The sequence below is a fragment of the Camarhynchus parvulus genome, chromosome 1, assembly GCF_901933205.1.
Source record: "Camarhynchus parvulus chromosome 1, STF_HiC, whole genome shotgun sequence".
NCBI classification, from domain to species: domain Eukaryota; kingdom Metazoa; phylum Chordata; class Aves; order Passeriformes; family Thraupidae; genus Camarhynchus; species Camarhynchus parvulus.
Genome location: NC_044571.1, coordinates 18,347,086 through 18,374,741, shown reverse-complemented (window position 1 = coordinate 18,374,741; position 27,656 = coordinate 18,347,086). Strand labels below are relative to the sequence as shown.

Sequence of the window (27,656 nt, the reverse complement as noted above, 5' to 3'; positions counted from 1 at the left end):
GGGGCTGAGGGGCTGAGGGGCGGGGCGGCCCCGCCTGCGCCGCCCCAGGGGCCCGGCCCGGCCCGGCCGCGCGGGGCAGCGGGCACAGCGCCCCCGCGGCCGCCGCCGCCGCCGGGGGTCGCGCTCGGTTCCGCCCCCGTCCCCGTCCTCCTCCTGCGTGACATCCCCGTCCTCCTCCTGCGTGACATCCCCCCTCCTCCTCCTGCGTGACATCCCCCCTCCTCCTCCAGCGTGATATCCCCCCTCCTCGGGGGCTGCCAGGGACGAGCCGCCGCGGGCAGGCAGGACCCCTGACCGTCTCGCCTGGGAAACCTTGGGAACCTGAGTTGCGGGCACCCTTGACCTTCAGAGGCACCAGCCCCCTAATGTTTCTCTGTGACAATGGCAAGGGCACTGTGTGCTCAAACACGACATCATTTCATTCATTACTGTCCGTACCCGTGCTCAGCAATGTGATTCTTATCTTCACAGCCCCTTCTGAAGCGCCTCATGCCGCTTCCCGGCGTCACGCAGCACTGCGGGAGCTGCCACCTGAGCGGCGTTCCAGCCACACAGCCGTGCAGGACGGGGCGCGCAGGGACTCTGTCACTCTCTAAGCACTGCGAGGAATGTGTCTTGGCTTTGGGAAAATTCGGTGAACGGGACCCTGGAAGTAAGAGACCAGATAGTTCGGGGGCATATGGGTGGATTCTCCCTTAGGAGATTACCAGTAGCCCCTTCCCCACACCTAGAGATGTTGGCGGTAAAATAACAGTGAGGATCACGCAGGAGTGATCCTTCTCAGACACTGAAGGCAAGTATAGAAAAGAGTGGCAAAGTCAGCTTTTTCAGTTTAGTTGTTTTCCTGAATTGGACTTTTACCATTAGAGCAATTTGATTGCTTCAGTTGCAAAGGCCCGTGCTTTAGACAGAATAAGTCCATCTACAGTGACTAATCTCAATCAGATTGTGCTGATTTACATTAACTGGGTACTTGGCATGCATTTCCTCTGTCTTTGCCACAATAATAAAATACACTAATCTTCTGTTATTTATGTGCAGTGTAAGGATATATTTAATTTCCTCCTATGATCATTAACACATCAATTTATTCAATTATGTAACAATATTTTTCACTTCAAATTGAGATCGATTGCTTAAGAACATATTAATAATATTCAAAAGCAAAAGGGTGACAGAAGTGTGAACACTAATTTTTAGGGAAATCCGTTCATACTTCGGAAATTCAGGCCCCTGCTCCCAAAATAGTGTGTGCACTCATTATTAAAGTTGCAATGTTAATGTGTGGTTTCTTTTCCATTAATTAAAAAAAAAAATCACTGTCTCTTGGGCCAAAATGATCTGAGGCTTTTGCATTGATTAATGAACATATATGTTTTTCCAGTAAGGTCTGTGAGCTCAACACCATGCAAGCACTGTGGGATCAGGGAGTAAATGCTTCTCCTCTAACAGGCAATAAGTGGATTGATGGAGTAAGCCATTTTATAAAGATAAAAAAAATCATAGCTAAGCTGATCACTAGCAAGCTGCTTCCAGACCCCACTGGGAATTAAAGTAGATGAGCTATGCACCTTTGAAAAATTAGATTATTTATGGAAATAGCACATGACCCTTAAGTAGAGTGGCACTAAATAGCACTGAAATATGGTGGGAACAAGAGGAAAATGGTAAGAGCATCCCACTGTGTGCAGCACTATGTGCTGCTGAAGGTGTAAGTGAGTTTCCTTTTTTAAAATAAAAATTAGTTGAAATTTATATTCTTTGAAGTTGGTAAAGCATACTGCTTGATTTATAAAAGAATCAGCGGAAAAATGCCCCTTAGTTCTGACTGTACTTGCACTTAAGGGTAACTCTACATCACTGAAATCCATAGGATTAGTTCTTCAAGGGAAGTTGGTCAGTGCTGTCCAGGCTGGGGTTACACACTTACTCTCAAGTATGAAGCAGATATTCCTAAGGGAGTGCAGAAGAAATTGTCCATATCAATGCATTTGCAGGGAGAGGAGGGACTCACTTTCTGCCATTCTCAGAAATGTTGGTCATTTTTCTCTCCAAAGGGTAAAGCAAAGAACAGCTGTCCAAATATTGGTTATGGCTCCGCAGTCAGTGGTGATTTCCACTCACAGAGGTACCAAGTCTCTGATAAGTTGAGAGAGAAGTTGACAGAAGTTTTGGTTCCTTAAGCAAAACTACATTGGAATATTCAATTGAGGTCAAGGAGACAAGAATACTTGAAATTTCTGTTAGGAATAGAAACTAATGGATTTCATTTCAAAACCAAGATGTCTGGAGAAACAGGTATTTCCCTGTTTGGGAAAAGCTTAGGACTGGATTTTGGTCCATGCTCTTGCTCTTGTATCTAGCACACAATGTAGAGGACCAAGGCTGGAGCGTGCAGCATTGCAGCAGGTCTCCCTGTTTGAATGGTCCCTTGGGTGCTATAGCTGTTAGCTGTAAGGAAGGGATACAGGCCTCTGTAAATGATGCTGGAAGCCAGACTGATCCAAACAATCTCTTATGATGGGATTATAAAACGACTGCTGCAGACTCAAAAGGGAAAGAGAAGGTTAGAATTCTGCATTGATTAATGTCATTGTCTATGTTGGGTGCTTAAAACCTTTTCCATAGTTTAGGTGACAACCTGCAAACATTTTTCTATATGCAGAGTTACCCTAATACTAACATCATGATACCAGGTGTTTCAAGAGACACCTTCACCCCCTGTAGCAATATGCTTGGATAACCTCCTAACTTATTCTGGAGCAGTAAGTTCCTCTCTCTGGAGATATTTTAAGGAGGCTATTTGATGTTCAGAAGGAGATTTAACTTCAGTCTCAAGATTAGTCAAGAAGAGGCAAGATGGAATGTGGGGGTCTCACTAGTTGTAACTGAAGGCATGGCATCAGTATGAAATATCAATTTTACTGGATTTGACCATTTCCAGCAATTAGTGGTGAAAGAGATTTCTAGATTAAGGGAAGGCTCATTGCACAGAATTCTTTTTTGTTGTTTTAGTTTACCAGACTCCATCTGTTTCTCCACTTCTCCACTGCAGAACATCCTAGCTCTAAAACAAATCCCTTTTTTGTGGATGGAATGGTGTGATAGCTGCCGCTACCTGTTTGTCTCTGTTTCCCACTCCCACTCTTTCCTCAGGCTGTCTAACTAGACAGATTGCCCTAGGTAGGAAACCTTCCCAATTAAAAACAGAATCAAAGGCAGTGTGTTTCCACTTAATGTTTCAGCTTTGACTAAACATTCTGGTGCATTAAAGATAGTGGTTTAATAAAAATATGTGCTAATGGGTTGTGTGTTTCAGTGGGTTCTCAGCTCCCACATCAGCTGTATGTGAGGCCCTATCCCATGGCTCCCTCTGCCAACAGTGAAGCTAATGGTTAATCATGATATTCCTTCCTCTGAGTACTACACAGGCAGTGTCAGTGGGTAGCAGTCATGGCCATTTTCCAGAGGATTAGAGTGAGTGTATGGGGTGCTACCCTGCTTTTGCAAAAATCCTGCAAATTTCCAAAATGTTATAAAATCAGGGACCCATAAAACAGCCTCCTTTTGAATGTTAACACAAATGTATTTCAGCTTTAAGGAAATCAGAAGTGATAAAAACTAGTTTTAGTTGCAGTGGGTGTTCTCTGAGGCCTTTCTCAAGGGGGGTTCAGCCATCCTCTCTGTATTGAGCTTCTGTGATTCCATGTACAGTTGAGACACACTGTGGTTTTTCTCTCCCATGTGATCTTCTGTTCACAGAGGCCGTGGATGTTAAAGAGAAGTAAGGTGACAGCTGGATCCCTTTGTACACTTTGTGCACTTTATATCTCTGTGTAAAGGAGAGGTGACCTGTGTGGTCACCTCTCAGCAAGTCGAGGTAGATCAAGGGGAATGACTCATGCTCTCCTCTGTCTTTTGTACCTGTTATGTGAAGCTGATCCACTGTAGACTCCAACTGCTGCTACCAAATCCACTTTTTAGTGCTGCAGAGAGCTGTTTGCAAAGCTCATCCAGCAAAATGCTGAACAAAATGGTTCAGATCATTGGCACTGTTTAGTCTGGGCGAAAAGAGAGAAAGGGAAAGATAAAAAATGAGAAGTAATTTGATGCAGTTTAGACAACATGTAGGTACCCCTCCCGGAATTTAACATTCAGGTATGATAGTATAAGAAATAAATAGTATTCAAAATGAAAACTGCTTCTTATTACCAAGTAGGTCACATTTCTAACAACTGTTTCTCAATATGGAAATATAAGCAGTGATTGCTTTGAAAAATATATAATTATATATTCAACAAAATGCATATTTTTTTCCCAATGCACCACAGTTAATTTTATCTGAAAATTAGTGATTACCATTTTGGTGTTAATTATGGAGTACCAAATACATCTTCAGTGTTAAAAGATAGACTCATCTCTATTTCATACATCCCTTGTGGAACTCATTGTGGAATTAACAATGATGCTTTGTGATTTTAGAGGCACAAAAAAAATTAGGAGATATCATTGGAAACAAAGGATTAATATATAGATTAGGATCTCTGCTTTTACCTAGGCCTACATAAGGGACCTTACCCTAAGCACGGAATTTTTCAATTATGTGCAAGGATATTCTGTGAGTGTCCCTGAGAGATCCAGGTCCGAGGGGGCACCATATATCATGGTACAAACTGTTTTTTTCTGGATACACACAATTGCTTCTGTGCCTTTCTCTGTCTGCGTGCACATATATAACCCACACCTGGTAGGGAACCATGTAGGAAATAATATGTGGTCTGAGAGAGCATGAGTGGTTTCAGTAAAGCATTATATAGAGCAGAAACCTTGAGAGTGAATGAGTGCACCAACAATCTGAAAACAGATGAGTGTTATACAGAAAAAACCACAAGTGGATACAACCTTTTTTTCATGTGTAGCCCATCTCATTTCATCCTCCTGAGTGGATCTGTGAAATGTAGAAATGCTGACAACCCTTTCTTCTAGTGAGAGAGAGAAGTCTTACCTCCTACTATGTGAATCATGATACAATAATCCTATGAAGGCATTCTTCCACATACCTCATTCTAAAACATTTGGGCTCAAAAATTCACTTGAGATTGATCAGAGATGATGAGTTCAGTCTAGAAGTCTTGGATATAAACACTTACTGAAGCACTTTGCTGAGTTCCTATTGTGAGGTATGATCATGTGGGCTGGAGAGGCCAGCCTAGGGTCTTTAGGGGGAGCTGACTCAAATGTATGGATTATCCAACATTTTCATTAGTACCACTGGGGAGATTTGAATGTGGAATGATTTGCAAATGAAGAAACAAGAGGGGGGCAAATACATACTCAAGGAACATTAGTATTCAACTTCAGAGCAACGTCTGTGCGAGCATATATGCACTCATTGCAATATTCTGAAAATAATTGCATACATATGTATGTTAGCCCCACCCTCCAGTGGCATCAATAGGTTTAACCTCAGTTTTCTATTGCACTGCAAATTAAGGGAAAAGACTTTATTTTGAGAGTGTTGAACACATGGCTGCCATCCAACAACTTCAGCATGGCAACTTCCCAAGAAAGCGCTCCAAGGCAGCCTAATCAGGACAGAATTCCTGGCAAAGTACGTTTTGAGACAAGGCTCTCTCTCTTTTTCCAAAGTAGAAAACTCCTTTGATGGCAGGCACAGAGAGCATTTAAGAACATTCTCAGGTGCCTTTTTTGCAAACTGAAAAATCAAACTTAAAAAACTGGAGAGGAAAATTGCAGGGGTCATTTTAACACTTTTCCTGCTTTAGTTGGGCAGTGGAGACTAAGAAAAAGCCAGCTGATTTCACTTTAGTTCTCATTTTTTTACTTCTGTCAATAGGTACAAGCTCGTAACTGATTATAGAAGGTTTTAATGCTGCTCTGTAAAAGTGAATGGTGCCTTAAACTGTATCACAAAGCTGAGTTAAATTCTCTCCTAAAGGGCCACTCAGCTTTAGTTTTTTTACTAACACACATTCCAAAATGCTGGTTTGGGTTTTGTGTTGGGATTTTCCCTCCCCACACACAGTATGTTTTATTGCTTTTGTACAGCTCTTCCCGGTTTGCACAGTCCAGTTCTGGCAAGTGGTTATACCCAGAGCTGTGGTTTGTGGCAAAAATGTGATGTGTTGGAGGAAAGATGGGAAAAGACTCCATTAGCCAGCAATAATGTACCATCCTTGCTGTGCCCACAGTGCCAACAGGCTGCAGAGGATGGGTGTCCTGGGCTGGGGGAGCTACAGGAGCCGGCACAGCCCTGCAGGTTTTTCACTGGGAGGTAACAGAAGCAGCTCTAACTAAATACAACATCCTCCATCAGCTCTGTGAGATGTGGTTTTGGGAGGAAGGTGTGGCTTCAGATCTGCTGACATCATGGAAATGCTTCTAACCTCCTCCTGACTTCACAGGAAGCCAAACACATTAGACCTGCCAGAAATGTGACACTCAGGAGTAAAAAACCTCAAGCCACTCTGATCAGATGAGCGAGAGCCCTCCCAGAAAGCCCAACCTGATAAATGAAACTGAGGAACTTGAAAAATAACGAGATGACATTTTGATATTAAATGTTGAGTTTGGAAGATTAATGTAACTTCTCATTATCTAGACTAATAAACCTGGTGATTTTTTCCTAAAAAAATCCAAACACCTATTCTAAACAAGAGCATTCTCCTCCTAATTTTTTGCAGATGCACAAGTACATTAAAATGTAATTAAAACGTATTAAAACGTAAAAGCAGAACACACTAGTCACCCATAGGTATCCATTCTTCAATTAGGAGAGATAAAAAAGTAAATGAAAGTGTCAAGTAACTTACATTGATAATAATTTTATCCTTTATTTATAGCATACATAAGATAGATAGGAGTGCCATATTTTTAAAATAAAGAACACTTTTTTAAGACTCTTGTTATTTGATTCTTGTTCTCCTGGATATCATGTCCAGCAAATAGCAAAATAATATTCCAAGTGAGGAATGTAATAAAACTTTTTGCTAAAACTATATTAAACACATTATACTGTCATAGGTGAATCTGGATTCTTACTTTTTGTACTTCTTTTTATTTAATAAAGTTCAGGATGAACATGAGTGTTTTGTAACTGCCAGATAGCCTAGAACATTAATTCTGCCATCCAATATTCCAAGGAAATAGCTTCTTTGTGTTTAAAAGATGAAAGGGCCACAGGCAAACCAAACATCACAAGAACCTGGCAGACAAAATGACCCAAGGCTGTTAAAGAAGCTACAGAAACTGCCGCTTGTAAAATTATTCCCAAAAGACAACATTACTTCAAACACCCGTTGGGCTGTTAGAAGTGACACTGTTTGAAGTCCACCTTGGAGAGGAAGCAGCAGTGCATGCCCAGGCCTTGAAGGAGTGTGTAAGGGCTCATGCATATGAAGTATCAACAAGGTGATGCTGTGATGAGCTCAGAGGTGACTGCCCAGAGCCCTGGTGGCGGTCATGTGCAGAGGAACCAGAGACAACATCCACCAGGGGTTACCAGAGCATTTCCTTGAGTTCTGCAGGAGAAAGTTCTGTAGGAGAACAGAGGTTGAGGCAGAGGTAAATGAGCCTGGCAGGCTGGCAATTAAGGCAACAAGCCAAGCAGGAGCCAGGGAAAGGTACAGAGAGGGAGGCAAAGCTCTGCAGGCAAGCCCACTGAGGGAAATAGGGAGGAAGTGATGAGCAAAACAGGAGACTGTCTTTCAGAAAGGGGAAAAAAAGGTCCTACTACAGCAATTTTCTAAGGTGCCAGGTGCTGCTCTATCTGCAGTTTCATCTAGACACATCTCTGAGGCAACTGGATGATTTGGCTCATGTCCTTTCTTTCCTATGACTCCCACAGGTTTTGAACCCTACTGTTATAGACTTTCAGGTTGAAAAATTCCAGTGGTTAAGTTTGAAATCTGTAGTCATTAGAATAATGGGAGATCCCTAGAGAGAGCCAACACTGCTATGCAGAAAATTTATTAGCAGCAGGAACAGAGGCCTGTATCAGCACTTTACTGGTGGATAAATCAGTGGGTTTGCTAATGATGTTTCGGTTCTCTTGATTGAATTGGATTTGTAAGAGAAATGCAGCTGCAGACTGAATTGCTTTATATGACAAGAGAATAATGAATAGCCAATCCTGCACACCCAGGGTTTCTGTATATATGGGATAATTTAGCTTCCGTTCTTGTTGTTATTATTTTATATGCAAATGAAATTATCAATGCCTTTATATAATAACTTCCTGGATCACATTTATTCTAGAGCTTTTGCCTGTTTGTGTGCAAGAGAAATTTCTTTCCCTCATTTTACCTAGGGTTTAATACTAAATCCAGCTCCTGCTGGAGCCTGTGGGAGTTTTATTGTGTTATAGATATGACCCATCCAGAGGACATTGAAAGTGAACAGAAAATATTGAAACTGTCTGTGGTTATGAGGGTGCTATTATTTATTTGGAGATAGGGCCCATTACCTTATGCTATTATCTGCAAGTTACGTGTACTGGGTTTTGCATATCTGATGTTTACTTAACATGCACATCAGGTTCTTTTAACAATAGTGTTTCAGAGATGGTCTGGCTAAGTGCCCTCATCAGCCTCTTGCTAGGTTGTTCTCTGGGGTTCCAGCCAGTCAGTCTTTATGTGTTTGAAGCTCTAAATAGGCTACTGCTCCCACTCTGAAGGATCACGCCAAACTGAACCAATGCCTGCTGGAAAAGGAAAAAACGGGATGCCAGCTGGCCAAGAGGGTTGAAAAGAGAGAAAAAAGAGATAAAATCATTCTTACATCGAGAAACTGCCTTAGCAACGTCCTCATCTGCTGGGTGGTAATAGATCACAGTTGCCTGGTTGGTCTTCCAAATGGCTGAGCTCCCAAGTTACAGTTCCTCCTTGCCCTTGGAGGTGCAGTTGACTGAGATGTACTGTTGAGACACATAAATTTAACAGATGTGTTGTGCAGGCCAGGCACTGTATCCAGCAATTGTTTCTCCCACTAGGGGAAAGTCTTACAAAAGCTTTCCCTGGTGTTCAACAGGATTGTGGTGGTTCACTGCACTGCAACTTTAGAAAGGTTTTGGGTGATTGGCTGCAGTGGAGAGAAACAAACTGGCAGTGACACAATTCCCACCATTTGCACAACAGTGAGGAGATTTTCTTTTAGGTAGGAAAAGAGAAGAGAAAAATCTTCCCTTACCCACTGACAGGCCGGGGGCAATGCTGTGGGAAGGGTCTCGGTACTTTCTGCTTTCAGCATTTATGCTGCCAGAGGCATTGACCAGAAAATCTGGTCATCTCCATTAGTCCTTTTCACGTGCTCTGCCAGCAACTGAGGGCAACAGTTTTTGCCCTCCCTGTGCGAGGCAGACAGGAGTACAGGGGCTGAGAGAGCATCATCAGCCTGCAGAACAGCGTGTGCTGGGGTGGAGAGACACAGTCAGGAAGGAGTCTGTGAAAAAGAACATGAGGGAGCAAGATGAAAGGTGTGGTGAAAAGAACTGAGGAAATGAGAAGCCCAGGAAAATGCTCAGTTGGATTCTTGGAGATATGAAGTGTCATGGATGTGGCCAGAAAAATGCATCACAGTGCATATTCATTTAATTCCAGGTAGCTTCATAGGGGTGGCAGTGGTGGGAGAGGCAGTGTAGGTTTTTTTCCAACATTCAGTATACATTCAGATGGTATTTCAGGCCTTGAAAGTGCAGCTGCTAAGCCACTCAACATTTTAAAGGTTGCTTGACTAACAATTATATTAGAAAACACTTCAGATTTGAATACTGGAAACCAGGAAATCAAAATAACTTTGGAAAATCAAAAAACATAACACAGTTTTTGGACACATTTTCTTTACAATTATTATAATCATTTTGGGCACCCTACTAGAATGAAAAAAATCTGCATTGTACTTGAGAATCTACTGAATGTTTTTAGCATTTTAAGAGTTTTACATAAATTCAGACTTCAAAAGCCTGTCATGAAGAAAGTTTAACTAGCAAAACAAAATTGTTTATTTACTGGCTTTTAGTAAGGTATTTAAAAATTTCCAACAATATAAGCAGTTGGTATGTTTTATTCCAGTAGGGTGTCCTATCTTCTTGGATTGAGGTGAACAATTCTGTCATGCTGATGGGGACTATTGCACTGCAGGCTGTGCTTGGAATGACAGTTTCCAAAAGTAACACAAATCACTAGTGCTGCTAATTATTATCAATATATTTATCACAGAAAGCTTTAGTTCTAACCATGCCAGAGAAACAAATTTCATTTTGTTAGACTTGAACATGCAAGTAACACAGCTAGACTGAAAGAGCCACTGAAGGAAGAGACAGTAAGGCAGCTCTTTTTCTGCTTTTAAACAAGATTTAACTGCTGTTGACAGAGAAAGTACAGGACATCTTTCTACAGCAGGTCTGCATAGTAAAACACACTCACAAAGGGCAAACAACTAATCTTGTTAACAAGCTCTCTATAAAGCACTTTCCACTCTGGAGATACATGTTTATGCTCTCACACTGGAGCTGTAGGTGACCTGAAGAGGGATCTGCTCAACACAAAAAGCAAAGGAAGGAAAATTTTGTCTGCCATTTTCTCTATTTTCTGCGGTGATAGAGAAGAGCAGCTCTGGAGTAAGGATTTTCTATAGCACAACACAGCTGTTCTTTCTGATGTGTCCCTGAAAGAATTCACCATCTGGCACTGATGATATCACAGCCTGTTGCCATGGGACCATCATGCCATCACACATATCCCACACTCAGCATCCTTTCAGAGCAAAACAGTACAGCTGGCACATCTGAGTCCAGCAGGCACCAGAAAAAGGTGACAAGGACCACAGGGCCAGGATATAATGAAAAAACAGCTGCCATGAGCATGCTCAGCTATGGGGCTTCTCTGATGAGGAAGGACTTCCAGTATGCCCCTAACACCCAGGGCAGTGACATTAAAACAGGACAGCAAAGCACCTCTGGCACTGCTGACACAACCCTTTTGCAGAGCAGTATCAAACAAAATGTCATGTTTTGCTCAACAAATATTTTCTTGTCTCTAGTGCAGTGTGGTCTGGCATTACTGGAAATCCTAAATTCATCAACATATGAAGAGAAAAATTGATAAAAAGTAGTGAATAATACTACCTTCCCATTACACAGTCTATTCATTAATTTGACTGCTATTGGTTTAAAGTGCATTTCAGATTTATATTCTGCAGTCATGTAAGAATTATTCTGTTTGGAGAAACTGACATAACTTGTGTTTCAAGTGCATTGCAGCGTAACTGGCTGAGGCTTTATCTCAACCTCAACACTTTTCAGGAAAGGACAGCAGAAGGGGAGTCTTCAGCTATTACTCAGCCACTTCATGGAATATGCTACAGACCAGAACTGGGGCTGTTGATGAGTTATTGCTTAAGTAATAACATACTTCAAGCATTTATTTCTGTGAAGTCCCTGCCTTCAGTCCACATAGAAGATATTACAGGATCTTAATTCTAAAAAAGCCCAATATGCATAATCTGTAACCACATTTACATTCTTTGCAACTCTCTGACAAGGACAACTTAAATTTCCTGGTATTTTATTACACTTTGCAAGCGAGAAGCAGGCCTTGCAGCTTTAACAAGCAGATGTGGAGGTGACAGGAAATGGAATTTCCTAATTAGCTTCTGAAATGTATGAGATGATGTTGTTGCTGGAGGTAGCAGAAACCAGACATGATGACTGAGATCTTTTCCTGTCCAGTGCAAAGGATGGGAGTAACACAGCTATATGAGTATCAAAATTGCTGAAATACAATGCACAGACTTTTCCATGCTGGCTGCTTGTACAAGCCTAGACCAAAAGAGTTTATTGAATCTCAGGCCAAATAACAAGTAAATGGGATTACATTAAACAGCTTAGCACTAGGTGTCTTCCAACTTGACTCCTTTTGACCTCAATAACAGTAAACTTTGGTGGAGCTGAATCACCAAACAGGAGGGGTTGCTGTAACTAGAAAATGCATGAGATAGCTGAAAGCTGAACCTCAGGATTGGGATTTCAATCTCCATCTTCAGTAGAAGCGTGTGGAAAGATTCTAAACATCCCTATAAACAGATCAGAAATCTGTTATCCTCCTGTGCCAACACCTGATGGCAGCTGTCTAGGGGACATGAATAAAACACTATTTTTTAGCCCTCCCCAGCTATCAGTAAGGTCCAGATTATGGACATTCAAAGATAGTGGTGTAATTTATTTTTAATAGCTCCTCATAGACTTTTGCCTCACTTCTTATTGAGTCAAGAGATTGTTGCTTTTATTTAAAACAAACTCTTAAAGTTAAGGAGTACCACTTGTAACTCCATTTAGAAGAAATCCCTACCAATCCTTTCCTCTTTTCTCATTCTTTCCTCCCCACAAATTATGTCTTTGGGATGGCTGAAAACAACAGTCATGGGGATAGCAGTTATGTGTATTTTGGTTTTTCAAAAGGCTTTGCAGGCAAAAGATCTCAATGTAGTTTAGGGAACCAGTAGTGGTATTGGAACCATTAGGCTGAAAAGTATTTTCTTTTTAAAAACTATGTATGTTTGCATTTACTCTGCTTGCTTGCCTTCTTAGAAGAAAAGGATTAATGACTGAAGGGGAAAAAATTCTTCTGTGACTATGTAATGAAATCCATGCACAGAGAATCTCTATTACTCCCTGCAAGCTCAAGAGAAGCAAGTCTTTCTCCACTTTTGGCCAAGCAAGACAGAGCATTCCTAGCCTGTCAATATTAATACTTGAGGCTGATGCCTGTACAACCAATTCTAAAGAATGGAATGAGTCCAAGCAATTCCTCTGCCATGACAGCCAGGTCTCCAAGACAACACCCAAATGGCAATGTCATGGTCTGTCACCTACCCACCCTGAGCTCCTCTGCACTGTCACTGTGTGCCAGCTCAGCAATTCCAGCTATGTGAGAATACAGGAAGAGGTGTGAAGCCCTGAACACCCTGTAGCCATAACCACCCTTCAGAAGCAGCTGAGACTCCCTTACAGGCTGCTATTCTACCTAAAAAAGAGCCCATAAGAATCAGTGTCCTTTGGACTATCCATGCAGGAACACAGGAGACAACAGGTTAAACAGGGTGGACAGCTGATTGTTTGACACAAACATGAAAAAGGATTTTTGTCACAGCATGAATGTATTATTTATCAAATAATACATTTTCCAGGAGCTTACACTTTTAAGAAACCAGAAGGAAAACAGAGTTGGGATGTTTCATTTTGACAGACTGTGTTTCACATTTTGGGCAATAATCTTGGCCCCTCTCTAATTCTTTCAGCCAAAATGTTCAGCCCAGCATGCAAAAAATCACACTTAAAACTCAAAATTCAAGCAGCTGAATCTGTATCTTGCTTTTCTCAATTTCTAGACCAAGAGCTAGACTGCTATTAGTGCAACAAGAGATGAAGACACCAATATTGACAGCGTATTTCACGTAATGAATGAGAAGCTTTTACTAAGAGAAAGACACAAGTGACCAAATCTGTAAGTGCTACATACATATGTGATGCTTATCCTTCATATAGGCTGTTACAGAAATTTAGGTTGCTTTTTATTAACACTTTTTCGAAGTGTGAGATGTTTGCAGCCAGCCATTAATGAGACCCCTGTCAAAAAGGATGAATACTTACCCATAACGTTGATTGAGAAAATGATGCTCATCAAAAGGGCTGAATCTCTTCTCTGTACACACAGGCACACTGAGCTGTCAGCTGCTGTATGGGGAAAAATTTCTGAAAGAACAAGAGCCCTTGACAACGTCACCATAAAAGTAAGCAAGGTTTCTTTCAGTAGGAAACAGGTCATTGCTTCATTTCTATTTCATTTCTACATTTATATCTCACCAATTCTGAAAGGGTTTTTGTCTCATTCATTTTAAGAAGGCTTTTAGGAGAAAAGACCTATTACATTTTTCTCCTATCTTCAAAGCATCTTCAACCAATCACAAACTCTTCTCCTGAAAATAAGGCTGATTTGTTTGTAACAAATGAGGAAACCAGTTTTTGAAATCAAGACTGATTGGATGACAACTTTTGACTTCAGGGTATAATTCCTTCTACTGGAGCTAGGAAAAGCTCATGAGAAACAGGACCAGCAGCAAGTGAAGAATTCCCTTTGGGCCGGACTATACCAACAGCTGGCATAACTGAAAGCACAGGTGCAACCTTCTGGAGAAGGAGGAATCAAGTCTGCAGCACCATAGCTGCATTCTAGCCAAGGAACAGTGTCTTTGGGCAAAAAAGGTGTACATGTTCCCATGACAGAGGACTGCAGCATAATACATGTGTGCAAGAAAGGTGAATGGTACAGACAACTGAAGTGCCATTTTTGAGTTGCTGCTGCATTTCCTCCATGATCACATGCTTTTATGTGGGGTATTTATCAGAAATGTAAAATGACACGGAAGATAGAGTAAAAGAACTGCAGCATAGAATTTTCAAGTCCTGCTGATTTTCCAGTAAAATGGGACATCTAGGGGTAGTTGGCCAGATGTCCCATTTTGCTGACCCATCCCCTGAAATGAGATTATTTGGCAGCAACTTTTAAATCTGCAGTAAGATATTTCAGGAGTTAGTACATAGCTCCTAAGGAACAATTCATCCAGTTCTCTCTCCTTCTAACCTCATAGCATATTTAAGCATATTAAACCCTCTTAAAATACTTAAAAGAACCAAAGGCAAGGTAATTTCCTTTATATATTTCTTTTTATAGATTTATTTTACATTTTATGTGAAGTAGGAAAAGAATTCAATGTTTGTCTTATATGAGGTCTCCACAAATACTTTTTGGGACCAGAATTTCTGCTTCTGCTACCAGAACCAGTTGGATAAAGAATCAACCACAGCAAGAACTGGAACTTGTATTGAAAAGTAAGAACAGCCCAGTCCTACCTTACCCATTCTTCCTTTTTTTTCTGAACTGAACTGCACAGGGAAAACACCATCACCATACTGGAAACATTTCAAATAGGAACAGAGAAATTTATGCATGTTAATCTGTGACAGGGTTTTCCCCCAGTGGATACAGCAACCATTTCATTCATTTTGCACCACACCATGCATGTGTGGTATTGCTTGACATTGCTGTGAAAGTCCTGTCAACACTCCTCGTGCTTCTCCATATGTTAAAACCACTCCTGCTCTAAGTTCAATCTTCCTTAAACAATACAGCAGCTAAAAGAAAGCTTTACCATCTAAGAACTGAAGTGCTCTAAGTATTGAAGTTTGTTTATATAAGAAAACATAAGTAATTTACAAGGTGTTAAGAAGAAAATTTATTTGGTCAAAGGAAGGAAACCCAAACAAAACAGTGAATTTTTGACAAAACTCGCCAAAAACAAGAGTGGCAATAAATGCAGAACTGTTAATAATCTGTTTCTCTCTCCTGTCTCACTGAAGTTTTTCAGATTAATCACACCAGAAGTAAGTCTTGGAAACTGGAGGCTTTTTAATTTCAGTGTTCAGTTTAACTTCATCTGTGAAAGATGTGGAACTGACATGGAAATTCTGCTTTGAAAAAACAGTAACTACTACTGAAAGCAAAGATATTCTAAACTGCACTGCAGATTTGTTTTGCTGCAGCTGGCTGCTGCAGAGGGCACAGCAACTGCTGAGTGTATTACAAACTACACATGCCACAAAAAAACTCTGGACACTCAGCATGAACAGAGAAACTCTGAACACTCAATCAGCATGAACTGAAGTTAAAATTTTACTTGTAACCTTCCTCTGTTGCCAGGAAGGCAGATGTGTGTGTCACTATGGAACCAGCAGACGATTCCTTTGCCCTGGCATGGAAATGCAGCAATGTCACAAACTACTGCCCTTCAATCAACAATGATATTTATCAGCAGAGCTTCACAGAGAGTCCTTTTAAGCATTCAGGGCACCATTTTCTAAGGAGCCACAGGTTTTAAGGGGCCGGTTCAGCCTCATTTACACAAACCACCAGTGTGCCTCACTCAGTGTGGGGCAAACACAACTGGCCCAAAGTAAAGAGTGACAGAAGCAGAACCAAAACGGCTAGTTCAGATGGATGAGCACACACAGAGGCACATCTCTGTGCAGATGGATGAAAACACATCTACTTGCTTATATTTAAATTTTGTGCATGTCCTATGCACTTGGCCATTGGAAACCTGCACCTAAAATAGACATACAGCCCACAGGGCTACCTGGCTTCCACAGCTCTGTAAACACTGGTCAGATATAGTCTATCACTCTAATAAGCCCTCTTTAAAGCTTCAAGTCTTCAAGCCCATTGCTACTTTTTATTAGAAAGGCAAAAATTACTGTAGGCACTGGCTCCAATAGCACTGTGTCCTCTTAAGTTTCCCTTCTGCTAAACACATCTCTAACAGACAGGACCACATCAGGCTTCTGCCCAGTCCTCCCACCCCTTCATTAAAACATTTTTCTATATAATGTTGCTTTAGAGTCAAACTCCTGCCAGACAAGTATCAGTCTGGAAGAAAAACTTCCTGCTTTATTATAAACCTTTGAAAAAGAATTCCAATGTCTGGGCTATGGTAATTTGATAAGTTGTATCTTGGCCAGTGGGCTCCTGATTCTCAAAAAAATCCAAGATTAGCAGACATAACACTTCAAGCTACACTGTGTGAAACAAGATCCTAATACTACTATGTTAAATAAGACTAGAAAATGGGATCACTCAAATTCCTAAACAGGAAGAGCAGACAATTCATAAAGTCTTTTTCTTCTCTGCATTGCTTTAAGTTTTCCCAGTTCACTGGGTATGGATGTTGTTATGTTTCTTGCATGTGTGGTCAAGGCAAGTGGGTATCAAATGATTGAATTTTAGACAGGTTTGATATTCCTGTCCCTCCTATTACTACTTGACAACTGTATGTGGGTTGAATGGACTGTGAACATCACTGACAGACATTGTAAAAGAAAAAAAGGCCAAAGAAATACATACTGTCCTTGCCAGACTCTCCCTCAAAGCCCAAAACCAAAACTTGCAGTTTGTTCTTTCAGCAGTCCAACCTGAGGCACCTGACCCTGTAGCACTGGTGTGATTTATCCCTTACTTATTTCTGGTGTGATTAATCTGCCACGTCAGAGCACAGCGCAGGTACTCACAGATTAAGGGGAATAATGGGCCAGTATTTGGGCTGCTTTTTGTCACAGTTCCTATCAAAGATAAGCTGCATGGCAGCCTCCATTGCCTGGATTTTGGCAGCTTCAGCACCATACAGCTTCTTCATTTCTGCCATGCGCCTCTCCCCAGGTCTTTCTGTGGGCGGCTCCACAGAACGCTCCACCCTCCTGTGCAGGTCCTGATCAGCCTCCACGTAGGGGTCCTCAGCTTCCAGCTGCTGCTGCCTCCCTGGACAAATAAACCATAAGAGATGTAAATTACTGGGCTGTCAACCAATCATGTTTTGTTTTTACTTTAAAAATATTATACATTCATATTTTAGCTGGGTCTAAAAGGAAAAAATCCACATGTTCTAGGATGCAGCTGCACTCATTTTGCATAAAGAAATTCCTACTAAATACCATGATAAAGCCAGGCTGGAATAAATGGGGAGAAATGAAGAAGATCCCAGAACTGAATCCTAAATGTGTAGGAAACCTCTGTATTAGTACTACTAAGCAAAAATCAACATTACTCCATTTCTCCCCAAAACACACATGGCCCTGAAAAAAACTCAAACAACAAAACAACAAACACCCAAAACACAACCCCCCTCTCCCTCCCAAGAAAACAGAAATAACCCAACCAAAAAATCCCAAACCACTCCCCATACCAAAAAAGTCAAACAAAAAGGAGAGTTGTTTCCAAAATAATGACTTAGCAGCTGAGAAAGGAAACAATGCACAGGACAATGCAACTTTAGCTGAATGATAGCCAAGAGAAAATGTAATCAGTTACTACTCTGTGAAAATGAACAAATGGGTCTGTCATGTCAGCCACTAAGTGCATTCAATGAAACACAGCTGTAAGCATCGTGCTTAGATAAACTGTCCAAACTCAGCCATTTCTCAAGACTTGCAAAGTTCAAAGCTGGCAGCCTTACTCTATTGCTTTGAAAACAAACAAAACACCACCAACATAAAGCATGCATCAGGTCTTTTTATTAAAGAGGATTTAAAACAATTCAAGAGGTGAAACATTTGGATCAATCCGTCAACAAAAATGCTGTGGTAAGCCTCACTGGAAGCAAGAACTTGGTTGTGCATGTCCAAATTTACTTCTGCTTCCTGGGTACTGTTCTGATGAAAGAAACAATTCTTTGTACAGTTAAAACATCAAAGTGCTACACAAAACTCCCCTGTTATGGGAGCATTTCTACAAGAGAGAGAAAATCACCCAGCAGCTGAACTCCTCAAAAACAAATGAGCATCCTCAAAACGGTGTAACAGGCGCAATTCACTACTAATGACAGCAGATGGGATTTTTTAAACATCAAAAAGGACAGAGTGTCCACAGGTCAGGATGCATTGGTCACACACAAGACATGCTTCTCAGCATTTGGTGCCATGTACTTCTCTTTCACCCTAACACAGAGATTTAGCTTCCACAACACACATGACATCTGCAAACCCTAACCCAAAATTAAATATCCTGACATTTGTGTGTCAAACATCTGCAGTTTATTTTTATACTGGAAAGTACTGAACGGAGCAGCCAACTGACTGTCAGCCTTCCTAAAGGAATTATCCCCTGAATGGCACTCACAGAAAACAGATATTTTAAACAATATGATCAGAAACTTCAATTCTGGGATCTGTTTGTCTGACAGACACAGAAAGCTTTTGTCCTGTCATTTGAAACACCATTTGTATTGGTCATAGAAGGCCTTGTGGAGTTATTAGCCATCTATTCCAGAAAGCCATTTCTGTGATTTTGCTTTAAGGGCACACCCCTGCATTAGGCTGCACTGCCAGAATTCACAAGGAAATATACATTAGAGTCCATATGTGTTTCTGGAAGAATCAGATTTATTTGGTGTTGGGCCATTTTAACCAGAAGGTCTGAATTAAAGAAACTAACACTGTCTACAGAGAGCTCAGCACGGTATAGCACCAGGCTATACCCTGCACCCCACTGAAACCAACTTCCTGGGACACCACGCTGCCCACAACTACACAGCACGCTTTTAAGCACAAACTTCATCCACATTACATTGAATAGTTTTAGACAGATAAAACCAAACAAGACCACACTGGCAAACCAATGTTTCTCACTGTAGATTACAGAGCAAAACTGGTAAGGCAATGAATTGGACCCATATTTTTTAACTCAATCTTAGGACACTAGATAATTCCTTGTACTTGTGTATTGCCCATGGAAATTTTTAATTCTTTAGTTTCATAGCTGCATGCTAGAGACAGCTGCTTCCTTGCTTGTTTGCTGTAGAATGCTGTCTGATAGCTCACTGCACACGCTGATCCTTGAGAAAAAGAATTTGCTCTGGAGATAGATAATGAATTCTTCTGTTTGGAAATTAAATGGATCTCTAGCAGAAGCTTCATGATGGATGAGTGGATTACAGTTTAGTGTGCATCAATCTCCATTTCTCAACACAGAGTAGTTAATAAATCTGTAGATCCTAATTGTAACAATCAAAATAATAATACCAGTTTAAATTCCATTCTCAGAATTACCTGATGTATGTCTGGAGTATTTTACTTTACACTAATTAGATATGGTGCCTGTAACTTTCTAACTTTACTTCTGCTATTCCACAGCTACTGGTTAAAAAAGTTCCTGAGTGATTGTATTACAGAGTTTTAGACACATAAATCAGGTCTAGAATCCAGGCAGAGGCTCAGGACAGAAATGTGCTATAAGGACCCACAGTTTTTTGCACCAAAGGCTGGATTTGAGCACAGAACATGACAGCTGTTGCTGGTAATACCACTGCAGCTGTGTGGAATACATTGCAGTTTCAAATCAGTTATCTGTGCAGACATACCACTGGAACAAAATCCAGAGTCATAGAATGGCTTGGGCTACAAGGGACCTTAAAAATCATCTGATTCCAACCCCCCTGCCACAGGAAGGGACAGTGTTCACCAGATCAAGTTGCTCAGAGCCCCATCCAGTCTGGCCTTGAGCACTGCCAGGGATGGGACATCCACAGCTTCTCTGGGCAACCTGTTCCAGTGTTTCACCACCCTCACAGTAGGCAGCATTATTTGCTTTTATAGACTATCAAGGAATCAAGTTATGCAACTAAATGGGCATGTAAACTACTGCTTTTCCAAAAACAATATTTCCAAAAATAGACATAAGGAATAGATAACAGAGAAAGTATTGTCCTGTTGAGATGCACACTAAACTTTCTTTGGTGGGGCAAGGGCTGGGAAGTTGAAGTGCTGTAATTTCCAGCAGTCTGGGCTCTATCCATTACCTCAGAGTTTAGTTTAAAAACAATACAAAGCAGTACAACTTGAGCTAAATTTGCAACTACCTCTTCATCAAAAAGCTGACAACTAGAATCTGACAATGGAAACACAAACAAAATTATAAGCTGTCTATAACCACAAGCCTATGGAGACAACCAGGATTTCTCTGAAGCAAGCAACACATACTCATCCATGAAGCAGATAGCATGGCTTATCAAAATATTAATTCTCAGTCTGCAGCAACAAAGTCCCCAGCTCACTCTCAGATCAGTTTCACATTCCAAATTCTCAAGTCATTGGGCTGCCAAGTTATAAATGTAAAACAAGTAATTTTTACACAATTCTAAGTAGTTCCTCCTTCTACTTCACACAGACTAAAATAAACATGCTTTCTGTTACAGCATTCATCTTCAACTACTGGCAAGCCTCCCCCAATCAAGGAACAGTATTTTGCAAACGTTGACAAGGCAGGCAGCTGCAGTGGTGGATGGCTCCCGCACAAAGGAAAAGCATTGCTGACGTTTTCGCAGTTGGTCAGTTCCATTTCTTTCCAAAGATGTTTTTTCTCTCTCTTGAAGCTCTCTTCAAAATTAACTTATTCCTACCAAGTTCAGCTCTGCTGGGAAGTCATCGTTACCTGGCCAAAACCAGTTGGGGCATCTTTTTCTAAACACAGTAAATAGAATCCTTTAACCACAAAGAAAAGAAGTCCAGCTCTGTCATGCACCCAGTGTCCTGGGTTACCCAAAAGGTTCTTGCATTCTGTATCTATCTGTGCCCAGAATGGGAAGTGCCTCTTTAAATGCTAGATCTGGAAATGAAGCCTTGGGGCCAGCAGGTTCTGGCCATTTTGAAGTCGGGGTTGTGCAGGCAGAGCTCTCTCTTGCCTGTGGCTCTTGCTCTTTCACTCTTGCAGGCAGAGAGCTGAGGCAGCACTGGTGGCAGCTCCCCTCTGGTTTTCTTCTGGGGTTTTTTCACGTGGCAGGCAGGTGTTCAGCCATGTACATGAGAGCAGGGCTCCATCACACATAACCGTGACTTGGGAAGACAAACGTCATCACTCCGAATGTCCCCCCTTTCCTTCTTCTTCCCCCCACTTTATATACTGAGCATGATGTCAGATAGTCTGGAATATCCCTTTGGTCAGCTGGGTCACCTGTCCTGGCTGTGTCTCCTCCCAGTCTCCCATTCACCACCAAGGTCCTCACCACCATGGCAGCAGGAAAAGCAGAAAAGGCCTTGGCTGTGTGTAAGCCCTGCTTAGCAATAACAAAAACATTTCTATATTATCAACCCTGTGTTGAGTGTAGATTCAAAACACTGCCCCAAACCAGTCATGTGAAGGAAATAAATTCTACCCCAGCCAAAACCAGCACATCTACCTAACTCATGCTACACTCCTGGGCCATCATTAGTAATTCTAGGCCGTATGAAAGAAAGTTTCAGATTACTGTTTCTCCCTTCACCACTTTCTCCCCTTTTTATGAATGACTTTTAATCAGGTGTGTACTAGTTGAAAAGAAAAGTGAACAAATACAGACAACTACCTCCATGCTCTGGAACTGCCAGAAGAGTATACTAACTACTGTATTAGCCATTCACTGCATTTGGGCCTTCATATGCACACAAATACCTCTTACTTACTTTTCAGCAAGACTGTGACCTAAGACATAAGCTATTTTCCCCCTAGGTCCTTAGAAACTCAGAGGCTTTGTTTCTCTTATTCTATAAAAGGGAAAATGTCTCACACTTTTTGTAAGTTTGATCCACTTTACATTTCTTTCTTTGTAATATCCTTTGAGAAGCTTAAGTAGTAATAATAAAAAAATTCCTGTCCAGAACTTATCCTCTTCTTATAAAAAAAAAAAAAAACCACAAAAACCAAGCTAAACAAACCAAGGAAAAGAAACAACCTCAAAACCAAAACCCAAATAAATCCCCTTATTTAGGAAGAAGTCTCCATGGAGAGACTTTGCAACATTAAAAGGAGATAGAAGTAGGGAGGATAATTATCTATGTCAGATTTTAAATGAAAGATTCATACCCAGCATTGTGTGGTCTCTTGTACCATTTTTAGCTCTTGGTATTTATACATCCAACCCTCTTGCAGCCAGTGATAATAATTCCATCTGACAACATTTCTTATACAGACATTCTTCCCCACAGGTCTGTAGGTGCCCACACTCAGCAGCCTGCCATGTGCTGCCTCACACAATGGTAGGTGTGGTAAGAGACCAAGAGCTTGCTCCCCACAAGTGTTAAATGCCATTACTGACTTTCAGCTGCTTGCTTAGTTAGTACATTATTTTTCAAGGATATATTGCACTTTCTCCAGTCTTGGTGTGTTTTTAATTTTCCATGATTTCAGACTGTGTGTTCACATAGTTGTCTGCTTATTTGAAATGATTAATTATTTTCTGCTACTGCTGTGTGTGCTCTTAGTGAGCTTTTCATCTTAAATGCTACCTGAGCTGATCTTGTGCAGCCCACACTAACAGTTAAAACCACTACCCATTTCTACTGACTAGAAACTCCTAGTTCTCTCTTTGAATGCCACTTCCCACGGGCCTATCTGCTGTAAGTGTTCTGCCCACACAGGTTTCTCCATGCAAAATGCCAGCTTCTTCATCTTCCTAGAAAAGATAAATACCTTCACCATAAAACTACATAAGAGAGTTTTTTTTGATGTGATAGTATGAGACCATTTTATTGTACCCATACTCGCATGAACTGGGCGTAACATGGGGAAAATCAAAATCTTTGCCTCAAGGAATTCCACCAAAACAGGGATTTAAATTTGTACACAGGATATTCAAGGAGTTTAATTTCTGCAGAGCTCTGGATTTCCACCGGGCTGGAATCTCAAGTACAACTCTTTATCAAGTGCAAAGTTTTGCAGAACAAGTTTCCATCAGTGGGAGTCTCAAGATACAAACAATTGTGACTTACCCCCACATCTGTAAAGATAAAATATTCTTGGTTGCTAAAACCAGCGTGGTCCTGCTTGCTGGCAGGTTACTATGGAACACTAAGTAACTTACAGAAATTGTGGAAACATACTGAAAGACAATGATGATTTTATAGGAGAATGTACAGCCCTGTTCTAGCTGTAAGCTGTCTTGGGGAAAATAGACTTCTTTTAAAACTTCCTAAATTTAAAACTTTGTGCTTCAAAAGATGTGACAAAGGAATTTTCCATGACACCAGATAACTTTCCCCATTCCCATTTTTAGGAGAAGTCTGATCTTCAAGGACAGTTAGGCCCTATCTTACTATGCAAGCATTCTCACCAATACAGAAAAATCAAATGCTGTAGCTGACTGGAAAACACTAATTCAGAATAAAAATTACTTTTGGTGGGAGTTATTGCCTGCAATGTTAAGCTTTCAGTTACCAGTCATGACAATCATGAAAAAGAACTACCAAAAATCCTGAGGACATTAAAACCAAAATTTCCATTTGCTAGTTGAGGAAAGAATGAGTTAAAAGAAATGAACTATTTCATCACATATATCTACAAGCAATGCAATATTCTCAAGAAAAAGGAAAACGTTCCCTTAAAGGCTTTGAAGTAAGAGCAGATGTGATTCCTTGGCAAGCCTGTGGCAGCCTGAAACCATGGGTCCATGGACATTTTTCCTTCCTCAGCTATAAAACCAGCTTATGCAATTTCTGCTCTTCCCCCTTAGATGTGTGCTCCAGCTCCCAGGTCCCTCATGCTACAATTGAGTAAGGGGCAACACAAAGAATCCTACAAAAAAACAAACAACTCCCCCAAACAAACAAAACTTCAAAACATTATATTTAGTTCTAGAACAGTTCAGTGCCCTGGAAACACCAGAGCAGGAGGGAATGTCTAGGAAGAAGAATTGCTTAGCCTGGCTTTGGCACCAAGATGTGTTTATTGAAGCACAGCCCAACTGAAACCTATTGCTAAGAGCAGGAAATAATCTCAGGTAAGAGAGTGCACTCAGACACAGTTGCAACAGGCTGTCTAAACAGACAGCAAACAGATTTTGCACATCTGACACACTCCAATACCTTCTTTCACTGTAATCCAATTTTTCTAACAGCTTGAAGAGGACAGCTCTGTAGAAACAGGGCAAAACTACTTAGCAAGACAGAAAATGGAGAAAAATTACCTTTGAAATAAAAATGAATAGAAACCAAGGAAGTAAGATTACAACTAAGGTGCTCCACTTTCAGGTTTGGTACTTAATGGTATGTGTCACTGTCACGTTAATTAACCACATGCTTCACTGTAAATAATCTGTAAAATTAATCTAATACTTTAAAGAATTAATTATCCCTTATTATTTTGTTATTTGGGTTAAGCAACTGGCACAAAGTTATACAGCTAACTGGAGAATAAAGAAGCTGGTTTTTATTTTAGGAATAAGATTAAAAACCAAGGATTGTTCTGTGGTCTCCAAAACAAACTGCCAAGGATCCTACACAGAAACAATAAAAGCCTTCATGCCCATGTTTACATTAGCACTAGGCTACACTGGTTACTGCCCAGCTAAACATCAAATCACCTTTATTTTCTTCTATTACCTTCCACAATAAAACCCCTAAAAAGGAGTATTTTTAGTCCAACCAGAAAATGCACTGAAACAATTAAACCTCATGAATATGAAACAATCACCAGTCAATGGAATCTCAAGTGAAAGCCTGCTCTAGAATTTGATTGCTCTAAATGTAATTCACAAGCAGGGATTTGTTGATGAAGAGGAGAAAACTCAGAGGTGAGCCCTGCGCAGTCAGGGATCTGCAGCACACCTGAGGCACCAAGGTGTCTGTACCCTGGTGCCATGTGACACAATCAAACTGCTAGGAAGTTGCTGAACGACCACTGCTAAGAAATTAGAACAGGATCAGGCACTGGCAGCTGCCTCTAGTAAGGATCAAGTCTACTTCAAGAAGATTAAATACAGACCAGCTGACTCTGCACTCCCATCCCCCAAAACAACTCCAATCTGTCACTGATGGCAACAGTGCTGACACCAGACAAAGACAATACTGCTAGAGTAAACAGAAGGATTACCTAAATCTATATATAACTATGTCTTCACATACATTTATGGCACAGTCTGAGGAGACTGAACAAGGAAATGTTAAAATTTAAAAGTGCTACTTTAAAAGCAAACCAGAACACAGAAGAAACATGAGTTTCACAATAGTTTTTAATGTGTGCCCTGAATGGAAATTAAACACATGCTCTTGGAAGAACGTGTTTCACAATGCACTGAGCTGCTAGACAGCTAAATAATACTGAGTTTGGTACTTTGAGGAAAAAAAGAAAGGAAATAGCCTGTGTCAGTCTTCTAGATCAAACTCACTCATTTGAACTTCACACTGAAATTTCTTTCTTGACTCCAGACACACTACAGTGCTGAATTCAAGTTTGGTTTATATTGCTTGATATGAGAGAGCTACTTTATCAAAAACACTTGAAAAACATTTTGGAGAACAACCTGCAGCCATATTTGTTGCTGATTTTCTGGGAGGAAGTATAGTCAGGCTATGAATTGACCTTCCAGTTAACTGGCAGATCCAAAATTCAGTATTACCACAGACACGCAGAATTAAATAACAAGGTCTAATCCAGAGAAAATTAATTTCAGCAAGTAAATATGCATTTTCTCCATGCTGCTAGTAAACAACGTGTGCTGCCTGACCAAGCATTTGGAAAGAGACATCTGGAAAAAGGGTCAAACTAAAGGAGTTGGTGAAACATATCACAGTTTTTGGAAGGAAGGGTTGAAGGGTAACTTTGGAAATATAAGTTCTCTGACCTTCTGAATTTCTCATTGCTCACTTCAGCACTCTAGTAAATTAAATGAAATATACTTGAACTCATGACAGTAACTGCTATGCCCAGTATTAAAAACACAACAAAAAACATTGGGGACATATGCCAGAAGAAACCTGCAGATGTGAATCTATAGTACCTTCCACAAAATGGGGATGTTTGACTTCAAAAGTAGTTCCAGGATTTGGTGCTGGAGCACAAATCTGAGCACTCTTTTTAAAGAGAGACAGCTGGCATCCCACTTGTCAGAAAGTTAAGTTGTACTTCTTAGCACTTGGGAGCTTTCTGTCTCCTCTCTTGTCACTTCAAGGGGATAATTCCTACATTAAGTAGTTCAGTGACTTGATGAAGACTTTACACAAGGAGAGCCACCAGACTAAAAGCCCCAGTCTGACAGCCTGCTCATGACAGAGGTCAGTACCTAATGCCAAGGGAAGGATGCAAAAGCAGAGAATACAAATGTCTTCATGTCACCAGCATCACCTAGTGAGAAATGGAGATACAAAAAATGCAGATGCTTCTCCAAAGCCAGCCAGCTGCTCTGCAATCTACCACCTCAACACCTCCTCCATCAGCATGTTGTACATGATGCAATCTTCACAGTCTGGACACTTCTACATTTATCAGTGGCCAAAAATCCCAAGGAAATGACAACCGATGAATTTTAGAGTGATTCTGCCAACACTCTGTTCAGCAACCACATCACAAACTGCAGACCTTCTAGAAATCAAGGTATTCTGCAAGGCTTGTACAAAGTGAGAACAGCAGCATTAGTTTCAGCATTTGAACAACCACAGAAAACCTGAGGCCCAGCACACTCTTTGGAGACCTACATTCCTTTCTACAACTTCTGTGAACACAGAGCTGACTTTTAGAGCAACAATCACTTCAGCAACTACAAATGAAATCAAACCCAGGAGATTCTTATCCAGCTAAATGTGAACAATAACACTCAATGGTGTAACACCCGCATTACGTATTTCAGTAAAAATATCCATTTAGTATTTAGCCTTTATTTTTTAAATTTACCTGCATGATTTCAGTGTACCAGAGCAGTGATCTGACAAATTCAGACATGTGTCCTTGAAAATATTGTGGGAAATTTCGATAGTCACATAAATAGCTTTGGCTACTCTGGAGGCCAGCAACAATTGTAGTAACTGTAACATGATGAACAGCTGGATTGCTCTGTACTGGGTACTCCACAGGGTTACAGCACAAGTGTTTCAGTATGTTGCTATATCAACTTTCTCTATTTCTCTGAGCAACAGGGAAGTGCTATCACCCTTGTACTGAAGGTCTAAATAAACAGAAAATGGACACGAATTCCTAGAGCAAGAGGTGTTCTAGATTGTTTGGAATGAGCTTCACAGCAGATGACATCACAAAGTGGCATAGGTGCTCAACCCTGTCACTGGAAAAGACAAG

General features: G+C 40.8%; 1 protein-coding gene across 1 annotated transcript in view; it reads right to left on the bottom strand.

Annotated features, from left to right (window-relative positions):
- Window positions 1–14,771: 14,771 nt before the first annotated feature.
- Window positions 14,772–27,656, bottom strand: part of GEMIN8 (gem nuclear organelle associated protein 8) — a 29,251-nt gene continuing 16,366 nt past the window's right edge. The window contains exon 5 of the mRNA XM_030955658.1: window positions 14,772–17,384. Coding sequence (XP_030811518.1) covers window positions 17,134–17,384 — 251 coding nt within the window. The 3' untranslated portion in view covers window positions 14,772–17,133. The remainder of the gene's footprint in view (window positions 17,385–27,656) is intronic.